At 43.9% G+C, this 18,068-nt stretch overlaps 1 protein-coding gene across 2 annotated transcripts in view; it reads left to right on the top strand.

Annotated features, from left to right (window-relative positions):
• LOC121554853 (E3 ubiquitin-protein ligase MYCBP2-like) overlaps window positions 1-18,068 on the top strand; it is a 323,061-nt gene that overhangs the window by 211,831 nt on the left and 93,162 nt on the right. For both annotated transcript variants that reach the window (XM_045212139.1, XM_045212140.1), the window contains exons 37-41: window positions 3,031-3,131; window positions 16,497-16,715; window positions 16,982-17,204; window positions 17,629-17,747; window positions 17,937-18,024. In XM_045212139.1, the coding sequence (XP_045068074.1) occupies window positions 3,031-3,131; window positions 16,497-16,715; window positions 16,982-17,204; window positions 17,629-17,747; window positions 17,937-18,024 (750 nt within the window). The remainder of the gene's footprint in view (window positions 1-3,030; window positions 3,132-16,496; window positions 16,716-16,981; window positions 17,205-17,628; window positions 17,748-17,936; window positions 18,025-18,068) is intronic.

Below are 18,068 nucleotides of genomic sequence, written 5' to 3'. Positions count from 1 at the left end.
GGCTGTCTCCGCCATGCGGCAGAATTTGCGAACTTTGAAAAAAGGAGGGCGAAGCCTTCAACTTCTGTATGTCCCATAGACCTGGGAATCGTGGCTACCCGGCTTACCCCTCCACAGGCCAGGACCTTGTGGCAGGGAGAGGGCAACTGCTGGCAGCAGGGCTTTTATGTGGGAGGCCCTCAGCAACGCAGTGGTTATCGACCCCACAGTTCGGATCCCCCAACAGGGGCCGACAGTGGGGAAAACAGTCCTTCGCTGCAGCCGCATCGAGGTCCTGCCCATTTGATTCCCCTGCGGGGACGAAGGAGAGCCCGACCTAGGGGCACGCCCCCTGCGGCAGAGAGGGGCAGCCAACAGTTCAATCAATCAATCAATCCAATTTTATTTATAAAGCCCTTTTTACATCAGCAGATGTCACAAAGTGTAATGCAGAAACCCAGCCTAAAACCCCAAACAGCAAGCAATGCAGATGTAGAAGCACGGTGGCTAGGACAAACTTCCTAGAAAGGCAGAAACCTAGGAAGAAACCTAGAGAGGAACCAGGCTCTGAGGGGTGGCCAGTCACCTTCTGGCTGTGCCGGGTAGAGATTATAACAGTACATGGCCATTAAGGCCACATTTTTCTCCAAGATGTTCAAATGTTCATAGATGACCAGCAGGGTCAAATAATAATCACAGTGGTTGTAGAGGTTGCAACAGGTCAGTACATCAGGAGTAAATGTCACTTTGCTTTTCATAGCCAGGCATTTAGAGGTTGAAATATTAGGTGCGGTAGAGAGAGAGAGTTGAAAACAGCAGGTCTGGGTCAAGGTAGCACGTCCGGTGAACAGGTCAGGATTCCATAGCTGCAGGCAGAATGGTGGAAACTGGAGAGGCAGCACGACCAGGTGGACTGGGGACAGCAAGGAGTAATCAGGCCAGGTAGTCCTTAGGCATGGTCCTAGGACTCAGGTCCTCCGGGATCGGAGGGAGAGAGGTTATCTGGCCTGCCTGCCTCTCAGGTGGAGCACAGTCGACCTACAGGATGCTTATTTTCAGATAAGCACCCTACCAGCACACAGATTTCTGAGGTTTGCTTTTCAAGGCACAGCCTACAAATATCTTACTCTCCCATCCGGGCTAGCGCTAGCTCACCGAACGTTCAGCAAGTGTGTCGAGGCAACACTCCCACCCCTGAGAAACAAGGGGCTGAGAGTCTCCACCTACATAGATGATTACCTGCTTTTCTCCCTGTCCCAGGAGCAAGCGGTACGAGACACAACTTCCCTTTTAGCCCACCTCTCCGAGTTAGGGTTCAAGATCAATTAAAAAAGAGCTGTTTGGTGCCAACACAGAGAAAAGAATGCCTAGGCGTAATTATAGATTCTCTCTCTTATCAGGGCGTGCTTCCGAGTGCTGGGGTTGATGGCGTCCACCATCTCAGTAATACCTCTTGGGCTACTGAGGATGAGAGACTTCCAGCGCTGGCTGTTTGCCCAACGCCTGTGTATATGGCGTCACCTCAATCGCCAGATAGAGGTGACTTACGCATGTCTCTTGGCTCTCCGTCACTGGAAGATCAGCTTCATTTGTGTTCCTGGCACTCCCCTAGGGGTAGTGGCAACGAGGAAAGTGGTAACGACAGATGCGTCACTAACGGGCTGGGGCGCTGTTCACAAGGGAGATACAATAAATGGTGTATGGACCCACAAATCCACATTGCTCACATAATATACCTTCAGAATTGTCACGTTTTGATCAGAAAGGACAATACGACTGTAGTGGTGTACATAAACCGCCAGGGTGGCACTCGCCCATGCGCTTACACAGATTATCCGTCAGGATTATTCTGTGGAGCAGAGCACACCTAGCTGTCCATACGCACCACTCATGTCCCAGGCGTACTAAACGTAAGTGCAAGCTTATTGCCCAGGGGGAATCCCCATCTAAGGGACTGGAGACTCCTTCCCCAAGTGGTGAAACAGATCTGCTTACTTACGTGTCCTTTTCCAACAATTCAGAGTTAAGACAAAGATAAAAATTCAATAAATTGAAATAGTTACACAAGGAATAAATGACTGACGAATAACTAACGAATAGCAATATCGAGTAAAAGTAACATGGCTGTGTACAGGGAGTACCAGTACTGAGTCGATGTGCAGGGGTACGAGGTAATTGAGTTAGCTATGTACTGTACATATAGGTAGAGGTAAAGTGACTTGCGTAACCCCTGTTCTCTAATATTATGAGTGAGACATTATGACCACATTCCCATACTCGCAAGATTGTGAGGAAGTTCGTCATGCTCGAGAATGATCAGAGGGCAGGCGGGTGGCTCTTTAGTATTAGAGGAGGGGCTCACTCATACGCCACTCGACCTGTCTGTCTCTGACAGACGTGTATGATTGGTTCTTCAAGCTACTTAGGCGATTCTGGTGAATTCCACTAGTGAGATGTCTCACTCTTAATATCAGAGAACCGGGGTTACGGAAGTTTCTCTCCACTCAGCAACCAGCTGTTTGAGCTGCGCGCTCTCGCTGCCCGACAGGTGATATTCCAGTCAAACTATTGGCTCTTTGTGTGGCGCATGTGTGATAAATGTAATACAGCAAATAAACAAAAAAACATGTGCCAATTTAATTCCACTACATTATTCAAATTAACCTATAATCCGTTAATCATGACCGTTACATTTCTTTCAGCGGCTAACCGACTAGTTATAGTGCTCCTCATTCTTGGAATGACCTCCAGGATATATAACAGCTGGATAGATTAGACCTGGTTTCATTAGGTCACTTTAAGACTTTAATACAGGACATATTCATTGTGGACTGCACTTGTAAAATATAATAATTCTGCTCTGTATATAATTTCTGTTGTGTATGTAATTTTATATGTTTGAACTGTTTGGAATGTTGATTGTTGTAACACAGGGCACCATTGAAAAACAGACTGCTCTCAACTGGGATTCCCTGTATAAATAATGTTTAAAACAAAAAGAAAACCAGCCCTATATGTCTTTGTAATTAAAACATGTGCTCTTGTCTGAAGCGGAGGACATCCCTGAGCTGCTGAGCTCTTCCAGCCTGTTCTCCATGCTCCTCCCCCTCATCTTGGCCTACATCGGCCCTGTGGCTGCCTCAGCACCCAAGGTGAGATGTGGTAAAAATATATCTGAAATTGGTTTTTACTGCTGTATCTAGTCAAAGGTCCCCAATGTGAGAGTAAGGAGTTTTTTTTTTTTTCTAGATGAAGCACATTGATCCAGCCTAGCACTCTTTTTGAAGCTAGCTTTTTATTGTTTATAAATGGTCAAAGCAAACCCAAAACAACTGTCAATAATCACACAAAAAATGGGGGTGCTTTCTTGGGGTGACATGACTCAGATCTGGACCATCTCCACATTGAGCTCTGGACACAGCTCTTTGAGGAACCTTTCCAGGAGGATATAAAGTAGATGCTTGTTGGCACTGGTCTCCTGAAGTGTGTTGAAGACTTTGATGCTGCCATATCTGCCGTTATGCTGTCCCACCCTGTTCTGTAGTGCATCTGGAATGTTGTTGAGTAGCTTCTGTTGGGCTCTCTCCAATGAGTGTTTTCCGAACCCTCTTGAACATGCCTCTGTGCTCAAAGATCTCCCCTATGAGAATAAATCAGGGTTCTGCGTCCCTCTTTTTTCAAGGACAGGAAAAAGTTGGTCATCTTCCTGTGCAGTGCCTGTAACTCTGAGCTACCTGGTTATGCTCTTCTGGCTGTTCTGGAAGTCATACCTTTACAGGAGGCTCACATTGATGAAGTAGCATGGCATCTGCTCCCCATTCTCCTCAGCCCCCCCTGGTGATGAGGGTCCTCCAGTACCCCAGGTTCTAACACCACCAGTACGGCAAATGCGCAGCTGCAAGTCGCTGTGCTCCTTCTCCATGGCCCCTATCTCCTCATTCAGCTTATGCATGTCCTGGTTATCGGGCTTGGGGTCATTATGGATGGAGCCCAGGACCTGGCATTTACACTACAGGCCTTCACGTGTCCAAAAAGTTGGACCCGTTCCGAAATGGACCTGGGGCTTTCCCACCTAGACCCGATATGCATAAATATTTTTTTTTAAATATAGAGACCGTTCCAAATGCACCCGAGGACAACTAGACCCGTTCTGTATAGACCTGGTCGGATCCAGACCCGTTCCGATCAGAGTGATGGAAGCAGCAGAAAATTACATTTTTTAAGCTACTTTATAGAAGTCTTCACAGATCCAAAAAGTTGGACCCGTTTCGAAATGGACCTCAGGCTTTCCCACCCGCACCCAAAATGCATAAATATATACAGATTAATATAGAAACCTGTTCCGAATGAACCCGAGGACAACTAGACCCCTTCCGTATAGACCTGGTCGGACCCAGACCCAGTCCGGTCCAATCCGAGTGAGGGAAGCAGCAGAAAAGTTCATTTTTAAGCTACATTATTAACCAGAACTGATCAAGCATGAGGGAGAGAGAGGTTGCCGCTCTAGCAGGGGCAGTTCTGCGGGAGAGATGAGAGACGGCAACCAACCAAGGCGACTCGCGCTATAGTAGATAGCTGCCATAGCTGTTATTTATCATCCAATATGATTATGTCGTACATTGCTTAATTTGTAAATCAGGAGATGCCGGAACAAAAAGTGAGCGCGAGAGGGGTGTGACCTGGGGAGCTCTGAGGTACAGGAACACATACATAAAAAATAAAAAAAAGTTACAATAAAGCATTGCATGCATATCGCATTTGCATAGAGCAGTAGAGTGCTTACAGAAGTTGCACACATGGGGGAAAGATTTTAGTAGCCTAGGAACAGTTTGCCTTTTATAAACGCATTTCATTGCAATTCTAATAATTTTACATGACTGTAGACTTTGGTAGAATATTTTTTGATCGCAATGACAGGCTACTTTGACACTGACAAACTGAGAATCTGAGATCAATAAAAACGACCTTGTCTTGAATCTATCAATAGCCTAGACTTAGGTGTGTGGAGGCGCACATATTGTAGGCTACAATATGAGGAGGAAATATAGTCCTAAAAATGCTTTCCAGCTTCACTGACTCACCCAAATATGCGCAGCTCACTTGCCGGTGATGGCCGATGCATTCGTGCCAAAAGCCTATCTCTGTTATTTTATTTGTAAAACAATATTTGGAAGTTGAACAAATATTTTGGTAGCCCACAGCATACATATTAGTCTTCTCTTTTCGGCAGGAGCCATTTGCCTTCCAACCTGTGTTTTCCCGCAATTCAAATCAAATGTATTTATAAAGCCCTTTTTACATCAGCAGATGTCACAAAGTGCTTATTCAGAAACCCAGCCTAAAAACCCAAAAAGCAAGCAATGCAGATATAGAAAACCACTATCCTTAGAATGTTGCGTCACTTGCTGGACGCTGGTAAATGCTTAAACATAGATTATCATTGCATTATAAAGTGAATACAGGACAGGATTTTAAATTATTTGATCACCATTTCCTGAGGGTCCGTTTCCTGATGAAGACCCTCAGTCGGTGCTGCACACTTATTTTCACACAGAAATATGTCATTAAGACTAACTCAGTCAAAACAGACAATATTGAAGCATAAACATTGTTTGCTACCCCTGTTGACATCAGCGGTGTGTCCAACTTTGCGGATGTATTAGCAATGAACAGATAAAAAATATATTTCTGAATTACTAGAATAACAATTGTATTTGAAATATTGTGAAAGGTCTGTTTTGTCTGCATGCTGTTCATTGACAGATTTGCTCTGAGTTCCCGACTGTAGGTTATGCCTTGTTATTGGGCTACACACAATCCACAGCTAGTCAATTTTTTTAAAGAAGCCGTTGATCCTCTGTGGCTAAATTATAGGCCTTCTCGTGGTGTAGTAGGCTATTCTGAATTATTTCATTTCTTTCTGAACAGACAGCAGTAATTCTGTAACTTTGGCATATTTTATTTCAAATTGTTAGGGGTGCTGCAGCTACTTATATAAGGAAATATTTATAAAATATAAATGTTTTTTCTTTTTTTCCCCCACCTTTAACCAGGTAAGCCAGTTGAGAACAAGTTCTCATTTACAACTGCGACCTGGCCAAGATAAAGCAAAGCAGTGCGATAAAAACAACAACAACAAAGAGTTACATATGGGATAAACAAAATGTACAGTCAATAACACAATAGAAAATCTATATACAGTGTGTGCAAATGTAGTAAGTTATGGAGTTAAGGCAATAAATAGGCCATAGTGCAAAATAATTACAATTTATTATTAACACTGAAATGATAGATGTGCAGAAGATGATGTGCAAATAGAGATACTGGGGTGCAAATGAGCAAAATAAATCACAATATGGGGATGAGGTAGTTGGGTGGGCTAATTTACAGATGGGCTGTGTACAGGTACAGTGATCGGTAAGCTGCTCTGACAACTGATGCTTAAAGTTAGTGAGGGAGATAAGAGTCTCCAGCTTCAGAGATTTTTGCAGTTCGTTCCAGTCATTGGCAGCAGAGAACTGGAAGGAATGGCGGCCAAAGGAGGTGTTGGCTTTGGGGATGACCAGTGAGATAGTATATGTGGCTTTGGTGACAAAACGGATGGCACTGTGATAGACTACATCCAATTTGCTGAGTAGAGTGTTGGAAGCTATTTTGTAAATGACATCGCCGAAGTCAAGGATCGGTAGGATAGTCAGTTTTACGAGGGCATGTTTGGCAGCATGAGTGAAGGAGGCTTTGTTGCGAAATAGGAAGCCAATTCTAGATTTAACTTTGGATTGGAGATGCTTAATGTGAGTCTGGAAGGAGAGTTTACGGTCTAACCAGACACCTAGGTATTTGTAGTTGTTCACATATTCTAAGTCAGACCCGCCGAGAGTAGTGATTCTAGTCGGGCGGGCGGGTGCAATCAGCGTTCGATTGAAGAGCATGCATTTAGTTTTACTAGCGTTTAAGAGCAGTTGGAGGTTTGTATGGCATTGAAGCTCGTTTGGAGGTTTGTTAACACAGTGTCCAATGAAGGGCCAGATGTATACAAAATTGTGTCGTCTGCGTAGAGGTGGATCTGAGGGTCACCAGCAGCAAGAGCGACATCATTGATATACACAGAGAATAGAGTCGGCCCGAGAATTTAACCCTGTGGCACCCCCATAGAGACTGCCAGACAACAGGCCCTCCGATTTGACACATTGAACTCTATCTGAGAAGTAGTTGGTGAACCTGGCGAGGCAGTCATTTGAGAAACCAAGGCTATTTAGTCTGCCAATAAGAATGTGGTGATTGACGGAGTCGAGTGCCTTGGTTAGGTCGATGAAGACCTGGCCGGGGGGTGGCATGGGCAAGTTGCAGCAGAGGGTGCAGAGCTGGTGGCCGGGGTAGCCAGGTGGAAAGCATGGCCAGCCATAGCAAAATGCTTGTTGAAATGTTCGATTATCGTAGATTTATCGGTAGTGACAGTGTTTCCTAGCCTCAGTGCAATGGGCAGCTGGGAGGAGGTGCTCTTATTCTCCATGGACTTTAGTGTCCCAAAACTTTTTGGAGTTAGTGCTACAGGATGCACATTTCTGTTTGAAAAAGTTAGCCTTTGCCTTCCTAACTGATTGTGTATATTGGTTCCTGACTTCCCTGAAAAGTTGCATATCGCGGGGGCTGTTTGATGCTAATGCCGTACGCCACAGGATGTTTTTGTGCTGGTCAAGGGCAGTCAAGTCTGGGGTGAACCAGGGGCTATATCTGTTCTTAGTTCTGAATTTTTTGAATGGGGCATGCTTATTTAAGATGGAGAGGAACACACTTTTAAAGAACAACCAGGCATCCTCTACTGACGGAATGAGGTCAATATCCATCCAGGATACCCTGGCCAGGTCAATTAGAAAGGTAGTGATGAGGGGTGGTCGTTTGACCGCGGACCCATTATGGACGCAGGCAATGAGGCAGTGATCGCTGAGATCCTGGTTGAAGACAGCGGAGGTGTATTTGGAGGGTAAATTAGTCAGGATGATATCTATGAGGGTGCCCATGTTAACGGATTTAGGGTTGTTCCTTGATAATTTGTGTGGGATTGAGGGCATCTAGTTTAGATTGGTGGATGGCCGGGGTGTTAAGCATATCCCAGTTTAGGTCACCAAGCAATACGAACTCTGAGGATAGATGGGGGGCAATCAATTCACATATGGTGTCCAGGGCACAGCTGGGGGCTGAGGTGGGTCTGTAGCAAGCGGCAACAGTGAGAGACGTATTTCTGGAAAGGTGGATTTTTAGAAGTAGAAGCTCAAACTGTTTGGGCACAGACCTGGATAGTATGATAGAGCTCTGCAGGCTATCTCTACTGTAGATTGCAACTCCGCCCCCTTTGGCCTTCCTAAGCCAGGATTCAGACACTGCTAGAACATCAGGGTTGGCGGAGTGTGCTAATGCAGTGAATAACTAAAATTTTGGGAGGAGGCTTCTGATGTTAACATGCAAGAAACCAATGCTTTTGCGGTTACAGAAGTCAACAAATGATAGCGCCTGGGGAGTAGGTGATACTGGGGGCTACAGGGCCTGGGTTAACCTCTACATCAACAGAGGAGGAATAGAATAAGGATACGGCTAACGGCTTTAAGAACTGGTCTTCTAGTGCGTTGGGTACAGAGAATAAAAGGGGCAGGTTGCCGGGCGTTGTAGAAAAGATTCAGCGCATTATGTACAGACAAGGATATGGAAGGATATGAGTACAGTGGAGGTAAACCTAAGCGTTGGGTAACGATGAAAGAGATAGCATCACTGGAGACACCGATTGAGCCGGTCTCCGCGTGTGTGGGTGGTGGGACAAAGGAGCTATCTGAGGCAGGTTGAGCGGCACTGGGGGCTCTACAGTGAAAAAGTACAGTAATAACTAACCGTATCAGCAATAGGCAAGGCATATTGACATGGGAGAGAGGCATAAAGCAATCACAGGTGTTATTTGAGAGAGCTAAGACAACAGCTGGTAATGGCGACGAAAGTTTGAGCTGAGGCTAAACAGATAAATAGGATGGGGTACCGTATAAAGGAACAGTCCAGCAGGCATCAGCTGTGTAGCTGAGTGATCATAAGGTCCAGTGAACAGCAATAGGTGAGTCTGGGAGCAGTTCAGTGGCTGCCATGGTACAGGCGAGCGTGAGGCACGGCTGTTGATTGCGTGTGCTAGCGGGCCGGGGCTAGCAGATGGATCTTAGTGGTCGTCGCAACGAGAAGCCTGTTGAAACCACATCAAATGATTACGTCGGCAGACCAGTCGTGATAGATCGGCGGGGCTCCGTGTCAACACTAGGAGGTCCCGTCCGGTTGACAGAGAGGTAGATAGCCGGGAGATGGGCCTGGCTCGAGGCTAGCTCAATGCTAACTGGGGCTTGCTAATGGACAGTGGTGATTAGCCAACAACAACAACAGCCATTCGGTTGCAGCTAGCTAGTTGCGATGATCCGGTGTTAAGGTCCAGTGATTCCGGCAGAAAATCCGATATGCTATTGCTCTATAGCGCGATGTGCAGACTGGCCGATAATTGTCCAGGCTAGAGCTGGCTGGCTGGTAGGTAGTGTAGGCCACGGACAATGGTGAAGACCGCTAACGGTGGCTAATAGCAAGTAGCTAGTTAGCAAGCTAGCTGGCTAGTTTCAGCCAGATGTTCTAGATACGAAGGTATAAAGAAATAATAGAATCCGTTCCACATTTGGTGAGGCGGGTTGCAGGAAAATATATTTAGTTAAAGGATGGAAAGCGAGATTGAGAAATATATATATATTTTTTTAATTGCTATTTACATGAGGACACTACAGAAAACACGACCGCACTGCTACGCCATCTTGGATTCATGAGCAATGCTGGAGAGATGAGAGTTGCAGGTTCATGTCTATCAGAGCAGAGAGAGGGAGAGAGATCATATAAAGTTAATCTCTAGTTCTGTGAGAGATACAGGCGTGCTTCTCACACAGCCACGGCCATGCGTTGGTCTCAAACATAGGTTACAATGTTGCGCAAACCATAAGCCCGGCCCAATCTGAATTCACTCTTAAAATATCAGGCCTAGGCTGAAAATCTACTTTTTCATATTACGTTTTTGGGGGGACAGAAACATTTATGAAGAGGCAACTTGAAGGAACTTTGATCGCTTTTATTCAAATGTTTACGATGCAAAAAGTAAAAATAATTTTTCATGCCATGAGCAGCATGAAAAATTAAGCACTGACTGCATCAAACCGGGAGAAGCTAGCCAGCTAGATAGCTAGGCTAATTAAGGCTGCATGTGCTTGCTTGTCCTACACAGTTACAAATAACAACTCCATTCAGAATATTAAGTAGCAGCCTACCTGTTGACCTATCATTCTCCTTTAACTTTTAATTCCGTCATTTTATTACCGTCTTCCATTGATTAGATACTGTATCTCCTCACTTTTGCCACACACGCAGGCTCTATGACTGTAGCCTATTGCCTCTTTGATGACTTATGATTGGCCAACAACAATCTACACGTGCCACTCGTGCAAAGCAAGAGCAGCAGCATAAATTATACAATTTCTCTCTTGTTCTACTGCGCAGCAGTCTCGTTCGCATCTGTACGGGTCCTTCCGGACAAGTCAGTTAAAATTACACGTACCCGAGACCCGTGACAATCATATCAGACCAACCCAGACCCGTGCCATTATTTAGAATTTTCCATCCAGACCCTCTCTGGTCTTGGTGTACAGGTGGATCCGTGAAGACTTGTAGTTTACACTCCAGTTTGTCGTAGAGCTCATGCAGCTTGATGGCAGCGTAGCTGGTCTGCTCGTTGATGCCTTTTTTGCCCTCATCCAGCACCTCTTCCCCAACTTCTGTGGCCCGGCACCCTTCGCCCTTGTCCTCGCTGCTGGACTGGGAGCTACTGCGCAGCTCCTCTCATTTGGTGCGCTTCTCATAAAGTTTGCTGACCAGGAAGGATGGGTAGTGGTGTTCCTTCATGGTCTCGTACACGTCACCCTGGATGCGTTTGAACACGTCCTTGTTCCCCACCTGCATCAACAATAGCTCCTTGTCCAGAGCCTCTCCCATAGGAATCTCCTGGCTCTCCACAAATAAGTTATGGTAGCTCTCCCCCACCAGCTGGGTGACTTTGTTAGTCTCGAGCATCTCCACTATCTCCCAAAAGCTGATAAGTGCTGTCTTTTCCACACTCTGTCCACACAGAAGTGCTCACAGAACCAAGGTCTGACATGATCATAACAAATGTCAGGATCCTCTGGCTCTCATTTGTGGTTCCCTCCTGCTGCTAATAGTTGGGCCCTCCCAAGAGGCAGATGCGTCTCTCACGCTGCTACTTGGCCACGCTCAGTTGGTTGACGTAGCACTTCATGTTGTGTGCTCTGACCACCTCTGCCTTCATGGCCGCAGTCTCCTTCCCTTTGCCGTCTTTCTGCTTCTTCGGGTGGGACAAGCTGCTTATAGTGGTTGCCTGAAAGCTGTAGCATTAGCAATGTATTTCAAAAGGAGACGATTCACGAATGCGGAAATTCTGGAGATTTTTGTAAATTCTGACAATGATTCTGAGTATGGCAGTGAGGAATCAGATTCTGACAGTGACAGTGAGGAGCTGCACCCTAACCTTGTGGTCATTGATAACCCTCAATCTGTGGACCCCTTGCCCACCGATGAATTCCCAGGTCACTCGGAAGATGCTGGTGGTGATGGAGGCAGACCAACAATGGGTAAAGTACTAGAGGTCTGCGGTAGCTGGAAGTCCACCAGCCATTTCACCCCTCCTGGAACTGCTGTTGGCTTTGATGAGTCCCAGTCTGGAGTGTAAAGCCCCTTGCCATCTCCCTCTGAGGCGGAGTGCTTCAAGATGTTTCTGACAGAGGAGCTGGTGGAAGACATAGTGGAAGAGACCAATCGCTATGCGTTGGCGCTACAGGAGTAGACAGAGCCACAGGAAAGGCTGGACCATCTGACGGGAGAGAGAAAGATCAAACCAGATTGTGTGCTTGACTAAAATAGTAAAATGTGGGCAGTGGATAAGTTGGACATGATAAATAGCTTTGTGGTATAATAAGATATTTTTCCATCTGATCGACACTGCTGTCCTCAATGGCCACATAGTTCACCGCCAGCTAACAAATGAGATGATTACTGAACAAGTTTTGCAATTATATTGACAGTATATCACTCACCTCCCCACTCCCTCATCCTCCCTAATCCCTCTCCAAACACAATGTTGCTAGCATACAAAACCTGTCCTCGAAAGAAAGATGTCCAGTTATGATGTTGGTAAGTTATGTTCCAACAGGATATTAAATCCTTTCAGTCTGGGAAAAACCTCAGGGCTTCATGACATACCGGTAGAGGTATATCTAGCCTTTTTTGATATACTCAAAGCTCCATTATTAGCTTGTTTTAACTACTCCTATAGAAATGGTAGTCTGTCAGGTACTCAGCAGGAAGGTCTGATTTCACTATTATTAAAACAAGACCCAGATGGCAAATATAACCCTGTCTATCTAAAAAAACTGGAGGCCTCTTACACTTCAATGTTTTGATGCAAAAATACTAGCGAAATGCATAGCACTCAGAATTAAAAAGGTTTTACCGGGTATTGTTCATCCTGATCAGACAGGTTTTTTACATTGACAATACATTGGAGATAATATATGACAACTACTAGAAATAATAAAACAACATGAAACATCTAAGAAGTCAGGCTTGGTATTTATAACGGATTTTGAAAAGGCCTTTGATAAAGTAAGTCTGTATTTTATTTATAAATGCCTAGACTTTTTAAATTTCGGTGAGTCTCTTATAAAATGGGTAAAAGTAATGTATAGCAACCCCAGGTGTAAAATAGTAAATAGCGAATTGTCAAGGGGAGTTTAACAAGGGTGTCTTCTGTCACCATATCTATTCGTTATGGCCATTGAAATGCTAGCTGTTTAAATCAGATCAAATAACAACATTAGATGATTAGAAATCCAAGGCTTAAAAACAAAGGTGTCCGTGTATGCCGATGACTCAAGTTTTATATTAAGTCCGCAAGCTAGATCCCTGTAATGTCTCATTGAAGATAACTTTTCTGGACTCTCTGGACTAAAACCTAATTATGATAAATGTACAATATTACTTATTGGATCTTTAAAAAATCTAACCTTTACATTACCCTGCAGTTTATCTATAAAATGGGCTGATGGTGAAGTAGACACACTTGGTATTCATATCACAAAATATATAAATGAGCTCTCCACAATTAATTTCAATAGAAAATTAGTAAAAATAGACACAATCCTGCAACATTGGAGAGGTAAATACCTGTATATTTATGAAAAAATTTCACTGATTAACTCCTTAGTCATATCTCAGTTTGCTCACTTACTTATGGCGCTGCCTACTCCTGATGATTTGTCTTTCAAATCATGTGAGCAAAACATATTTAACTTTATCTGGGATGCTAAACCAGACAATATAAAGCATGCCTATCTATATAATGAATATGAACTGGGTGGGTTGAGATTATTAAATATAAAAGCACTAAACCCCTCTCTAAAAGCTTCACTTATACTAAAGTTTTATTTTAACCCTAAATGGTTCTCAAGTAGATTACTAAGAAATGCTTATCCATTGTTTAAAAATTGCCTTTTTGGAGGAGGCAGGTGGCAGAGAGAGGAGGTAGGGAACTGGTCTGTCTGACCAATATAAAGGATCAAAACTGGCTGAGGAATAAAAATAGCATAAATAGGAAAGTATACCAGTTTCATTTGAGGACCAGGATGTTAACAGCTGTGCCATAGAGATTGCAAAATAGTTGGGAAGAGATTTTTGATGTACCGATTGCAGTGTATGAGTTGATATATAAAACGACGCAAGATTCAAGACTTCGTGCTTTTCTGCTAAAATTCTTGTGCAGAATTCTTGTCACCAACAACATTTTGAATATTTGGGGCATACAGTCATCGCAGCTCTGCAGATTTTGTTGTGAGGATACAGAATCAATAGACCATTTGTTTTGGTATTGCCCTCAGGTAGCATAACATTAATCTAAATTTGACCCTAGAAATAGCATTGTTGGGAGATCTAGAGAGACCTGGTCAGTCTATTGCTAATACTCTTAGTAAAATTATTTATCTTCAACTCGCAATCTGTGGATTCTATTCGATTAAATAGATTCAAATTGTATGTTAAACATCACAGCATAGTTTAAAGATATGGTGTGTAGAAATCCGAGGAGGGTGGCCAGCAGAGATAGGTGGGATGGGCTGAGGGTTGGAGTTGGAGTGGGAGTGGAGTTGCTGGGCGGAGGATAGAATGATGGTCAAAGATAAAAGTCAAAAAATAAAGTCAAAATAAAACAAAACAAAAAGTATGTTTGAGTGACACTGAGGGTCAACGTTGTTACATCTAATGCTTGTTTGCCTGAGGCTGATACCACGCAGGTGTTTGTACGCATGTACACATGCATATGCACACACTCTCATTAAACGCACACACGTGCACATACACGTAAATAGTGCTATACATGCACTCAAATGTATTCAGTTGGTCTTGCTGTTATGATTGTTGTTGTCCTTGATGTCTTTAGTTTTTTTGCATTGTTTTCTGTTTTTCTTTGTCTTTCCCTTTTTTCATTTTTTTTTTCATTTTGTTGGTGCATTGGGGGGGTGATCATGGAGGGCTGGTAGCCTGGCGGTTGGGAGCTTGGGCCGGTGGCTGATAGGTCGCTGGTTTGGGTCCCCGTTTTTGACCTTGTGGGAGCTCTGTCGACGTGCCCTTGAGCAGGACGTTGACCCTGGTTGCTTCTGTGCGTCGCTTTGGATAGGAGTCTGTTAGATTACTGAATGTAATGTGAATGTTGAGCGACTTCACTGCAAGTAGATTGTATGTTGTAATATTAAATAAAAAAAGTTATGTTCCATACTGTGTGTGTGTGTGGTTTCTGAAAGTACACAATAAAGAGGAAGTATTAGTAGTTAGAATAAAATATCAGCATATAGCAATAAAACAATATTACAGTGAAGTAACATAATAACTGAAGAGCTCAAGGGCTCTCCAAAGGGGCAGGGCAGAGCTATGCTAAACAGGCCAAATGAATACACAGGCCAATGCAATGATAAGGCCAGGGCAGCTTCAAAATATACAACACAGTTTAATACTTATTTGACACCATTAGCATTAGCATTGTTTTACAGACCTAATAGAACAATTTAACTACATAAGCACAATTGAGTATAACACCATAAAGGTTATGAAATCAGTGCCTCGCGTGTCCGCGGTAAAAAAATTATACACATAGAATATGTTATGCTCCATACATAAATACGGTGTGCTACAGTAGAAATTACATAACACGATATACAGAAACTGTATTATGACAAGGTAATACGGCACTTACTTTGATAAGAACGCACACAGTAATTATTAGTAAGGAACGCGAAAATGAAAGCAATGTGGGCGCCAGCCGGAAAATGCGCCATGGGGAAAAAGTTTGAGCAGGTTCTGTTCTGACTGGAGATGTGCAAATGTCTGCATACTTGACCTGAGGAAACACTACAGTCATCGCAGCTCTGTCTATGGGCTCTCATCGAAGAGAGAAGTATGTCCGGCTCGTCTAGCTAATCCTCACCTTACAATAGCATAGCATGCCTCAAACATAAATTGTCCGCCATAATGAAATGGACTACTTCTGTGTGAATTAACACACCTCATTTCAAACTGTAGAAAATCATGTATAATTGATCAGTTGAAACATAGCCTATAGATAATTAGCAGGCAGCGTACCTTGGTTTGAAGGCAGGGTGGGTTAACTGACCTTTTGCATAACAATACCATTTTGGAACTGTGATGGAATTTTTACACCACGCACATAAGAAAACTGGTGGGACAGCTAGAGATATTTGGAACTCACACGTGAAAAGGTTAATCTTCCTCTAAGGGGAAAATACCCACTGGAATCAGAAAACCCTCGAATCCAAGAAGACTGTCATAATATTCACTAAATTGGAAAGTGGCTCACCATTAGAAGCCCACTGAATAAGAAAGCCATAAATAAACAAAAATATGCAAATATATATATTACATGAAAGTAAAATCTTCATAAAAATGTATGAAAAAAGGTTACGCCAACACCAGTGATGTAGTGTAGACTAAACCTGTATCGATGCAGTTTACTCACCATTTTATTTTATGAATAGCGATTATGCACTTATAATGCAAAAATAGCTCTCTTTTTTTCATGAATGTTTACTGGTCTCCTGTCTATTTTTCCTTTCTTACCACCAATCGTTTTACCACTATATCCCTGGCTATCATGAATAAAGTTTTGCCTTTGATAACTCTTAAAATTATAATTTGAAAGGGGGAGAGCGAGAGATTCAGGTGCCCATTACTATTACCCCTATGTGTTTAGATGTAAATGTGATTAAAGATCATACACAGTGGGTCAACTTCCTGCTTACAGATATCAATAACATCTAAGTCTACCTTTAAAGTGAAACGGAACCAGTGTGATTAATTTGATCATATTTGTTCCCCATCAGGCCGCAGTGGAAGTCTTTGGTCTGGTCCAGGAGTTACTTCCTGCTGTCTCCGCTTTGAACCAGAAGTATGCGCAACTGGCTTTCAACCCCAACCAATCAACAGACAGCACCATGGGCAACCAGCTGGAGCAGGGCCTATCGGCATGCACCACCTCCAGTCACTATGCTGTGATAGAGAGTGACCACCCTTACAAACAGGCCGGAGTCACACAGTATAAGGTAAAGCACGCACACAAACACACACACACACACACACACACACACACACACACACACACACACAGTGAAGTGGGACTGTTCCCAACATAGGAATTCTTAGTCAAGGGTAAAGAAAAGTATATATCAAGCAGAACTGGACGTATTATATTAACCAGAATGTGTATTTGTTTATTTGGATCCCCATTAGCTTTTGCAGAAGCATCAGCTACTCTTCCTACCATAACTGTTTCATGGCTTTAACCATCTTCTCCCCCTTCACACCTCAGGTGTCATTCCCGGACTGCGTGCGGTGGACCACGATCGAGTTTGACCCCCAGTGTGGCATGGCCCAGCCAGAGGATGTCCTCCGCCTGCTCATCCCCAGCCATTCACTCCACCTGTCCAGCCTGAGCACCAAGCCCCTGGTCCACGACACCATCAACACCTGGGTGGAGCTCAAGAAGATCTCCGGCTCCAATGGCTGGCCCACCACTGTCCTAGTGCTGCCAGGTAAGATAAAAGCGGTCCAACGCTTCACCTCCTCTCTGATGAAACACTTTGATGAAACGCCTCCTTATTTTTAGATGAATAATTATTGTTCTGTGGCGCATCCTGATCGGGCAAAACTAGTTGTAATTACCGGTACTTAATTTCAAACGGATATGCCCGCTGGGTGAGGGTGTTTTGTTTCAGTAGGAAGGCATTTAATGTGACTAGCTAAGTCAAATGACACGCAAGGAAACAAATCATCTGAACCAATCAAAGGTTATGTTATTGATCGGGGCAGCTCAATCTCTTCATTGGACAGCTCTGCTAAACCACTTGCCACAGCTACATTAATTAATCTCAGGTGACCTACAATAAAGTAGTCCCCCTGTCCTCCCTGCTGACAATATGACAGCATCACCCTTCTGTTCTTCCTCTGGGATTCCAGGAAACGAGGCCCTGTTCTCCTTGGAAACGGCCTCTGACTACGTAAAAGACGAGAAGGCCTGTTTCTACGGCTTCAAGTGTGTTGCCGTGGGATACGAATTCAACCCTGGACCAGATGAGGTAAGGGGGAACTATATTTTGCTATGTTAAAGGGGTAGTTTACCCAAAAACAAGATTTACCCGCTTTTCCTATTCTTGTACTGTCATTTGTTGTCAAAAGCAATGTTTTTACAACTAATGATACCTTTGTGTGTGTGTGTGTGTGTGTGTGTGTGTGTGTGTGTGTGCGTGCGTGCGTGTATGTTTCAGGGTATTATCCAGCTGGAGAAGGAGTTGGCATACTTGGGCAGTGTGTGTGCTGCTGCTCTCATGAAGAAGGATCTGGCTCTTCCTATTGGTGAGGGAGATCATAGGAGAACATAGAACATGATAGAACCGATG

Source organism: Coregonus clupeaformis, chromosome 40 (assembly GCF_020615455.1).
Source record: "Coregonus clupeaformis isolate EN_2021a chromosome 40, ASM2061545v1, whole genome shotgun sequence".
NCBI lineage: Eukaryota > Metazoa > Chordata > Actinopteri > Salmoniformes > Salmonidae > Coregonus > Coregonus clupeaformis.
The sequence above is the reverse complement of the archived record's forward strand: the minus strand, read 5'-3'. Positions and strand labels throughout refer to the sequence as shown.